The 2,367-nt window shown below is 34.9% G+C and overlaps 1 protein-coding gene across 1 annotated transcript in view; it reads right to left on the bottom strand.

Moving 5' to 3' along the window:
• The window catches only part of LOC136846228 (uncharacterized), a 5,108-nt gene extending 3,067 nt beyond the window's left edge, over nt 1-2,041 (bottom strand). The window contains exon 1 of the mRNA XM_067117029.1: nt 1,948-2,041. Within this exon, the coding sequence (XP_066973130.1) occupies nt 1,948-2,041 (94 nt within the window). The remainder of the gene's footprint in view (nt 1-1,947) is intronic.
• Nucleotides 2,042-2,367: the final 326 nt, after the last annotated feature.

The following is a 2,367-nucleotide window of genomic DNA, read 5'->3' as shown; positions in this document are numbered from 1 at the left end:
AAAAATGTCCCCCAATTAATTTGGATTTTCAACCTGCCTCACTAATCCCAAAATATTTTACCTAATTGTTTGAAAATATTTTCCAAATAATATGCATTTTCAACCTCCCTTATGAATCCATAAAAAAGTTTCTTATCTAAAATTATTCTCCAAATAATATTAATTTTTAACCTGCCTTATCAATCTAAAAAAATGTTACCTAATTTTAGAAAGTATTCTTCAAATATTATTAGCAGCCCACCCCCTCTAAAAAAAAAAACACTGAAAATCACGTAAAATTTCTAGGACTATAAACTTAAAAGATGCTTATGCAAATTACCTCCATTTTTTTTTTACCTTTCCAACAAAATGAAGTTAGTGGTTCTTAAGACTCTGAGAGGAGGCTTCTGAAATACCCAACGCTGTCTCCTCACTTTGGTTCCAAGAGAGGGTTTAGCACGCCTAAGTATGTGTTTGCATATTCATGAATGTTTAGTCTTTGCAAATATGAGATTAACAGTGAGAACAATTTACTTTATCTCTCTCTCTCTCTCTCTCTCTCTCTCTCTCTCTCTCTCTCTCTCTCTCTCTATATATATATATATATATATATATATATATATATATATATATATATATATATATATATATATACATATATAACACACACACACACACATCATATATATATATATATATATATATATATATATATAATATATATATCTATATATCATATCCTTGGTATATATATACATTCAAAAGCCTCATTTATCCAGCATATATATATATAGATATATATATATATATATATATATATATATATAAATATAAGACTATATATAATTATATATATATATATCTCATATATATATATATTAATGAAAAAAACTAATCAAACATTTAATGAAAAATAGATTGTTCAATATAGGACACATCCTTTATAGAAGACTCATCAACTGTAGTGCTTCAAACCCTCCATAAATAAAAAGCTGCACTAATCATCTCTATCTTGACCTGACTATTTCATATCCTTGGTATTTAGACCCTTTCATTCAAAAGCCTCTGTTGCTCCATTATATCCAGCACTCATCAGCTTTTATGGAATATACACTTTTCAGTAGTAAGTTTTCCCAGATGACCAATATAAGTAGAGATCCTCCATACTTAACACATGACCGAACCACATTAAGACACTCTGATTCATAATTTGTTCTCCATTCTTCTCACATGATTGAACCATTTCTTAGAATATTATTTTAAATATTTTTCCACTGGGCTAACCTTTTCATATCTCTTCCACATAATAACAGGAATATTAAAATTTCAGTCAATCTTAGTGAGTGTCTACACTACAGTGATGCAATTCATTAACACAGTTGGAAATTATTGCATACATATAACAAACAGCTTGAATACAAGTCAGCAATTTACAGATAATCCTGGAAAGTATTTCCAACGATTATCCAGCATTTGACAAAGATTCATTCTCCACTTGCAATCACTGACTTGTTTTCAACATGTTTGTGATATGTATGCGATAAATATAGAACGTGTGTTCACGACATTTTTTTACTTACTGTAGGTTGGACTCATCCTTAGACTACATGTAACATGACAATGCGATTTTTCCATGACAAAAAATTATCTGTTCACACTGATTTAATTTTAGAAGTTTTCCAACAATTATCCAGCATTTGAAAAATTTTCTCCACTTGCACATTGTTTTCAAAATGTTTGTGATAAGTATGGATAAATACTTGTATTCATGACATTTTTTTATTTACTGCAGGTTGGACTCATCCTTAGACTACGTAACATGACAACGACAAAAAAAAATGATCTCTTCACAATTATTTCTTGAATGGCGCTTTTGTTATCACGTTCTCAGGTTGACAAATCTGAATAATAATGTCTTGTTGGATTCCATTATCATAAATCAGGGGGGGCTATCCCCCAGGGACAAACACTGGGGAAGCGATCCCCCAGGACAACATACTGGGGAGGCAATCCCCAGGGACAAACACTGGGGAGGCAATCCCCAGGGAGAAAGGTGAGGCATTCTCCCAGGGACAAACACTGGGGGGGCAATCCCCGAGGGAAAAAGGTGTGGAGGCGACTCCCCAGGACAACATACTATGAAGGCGATCCCCCACCACATAAGAAAGCTTGGGGGGGGGGATCCCCCGGGAACAAACACTGGGGAGGCAATCCTCAGGGAAGATGGTGGGAAGGCAGTCGCCCAGGACAACATACTGGGGAGGCGATCCCCCACATAAGAAAGTTGGGGAGGCAATCCCCAGGGACAAACACGGTGAGCCCCCAGGGACAAACATTGGGGAGGTGAGCCCCCAGGGAAAAAGGTGGGCAGGCAATCCTGATCCCCAG

This window comes from Macrobrachium rosenbergii, chromosome 15 (assembly GCF_040412425.1).
Source record: "Macrobrachium rosenbergii isolate ZJJX-2024 chromosome 15, ASM4041242v1, whole genome shotgun sequence".
Taxonomy (NCBI): Eukaryota; Metazoa; Arthropoda; class Malacostraca; order Decapoda; family Palaemonidae; genus Macrobrachium; species Macrobrachium rosenbergii.
This window is presented reverse-complemented; position numbering and strand designations above follow the sequence as displayed.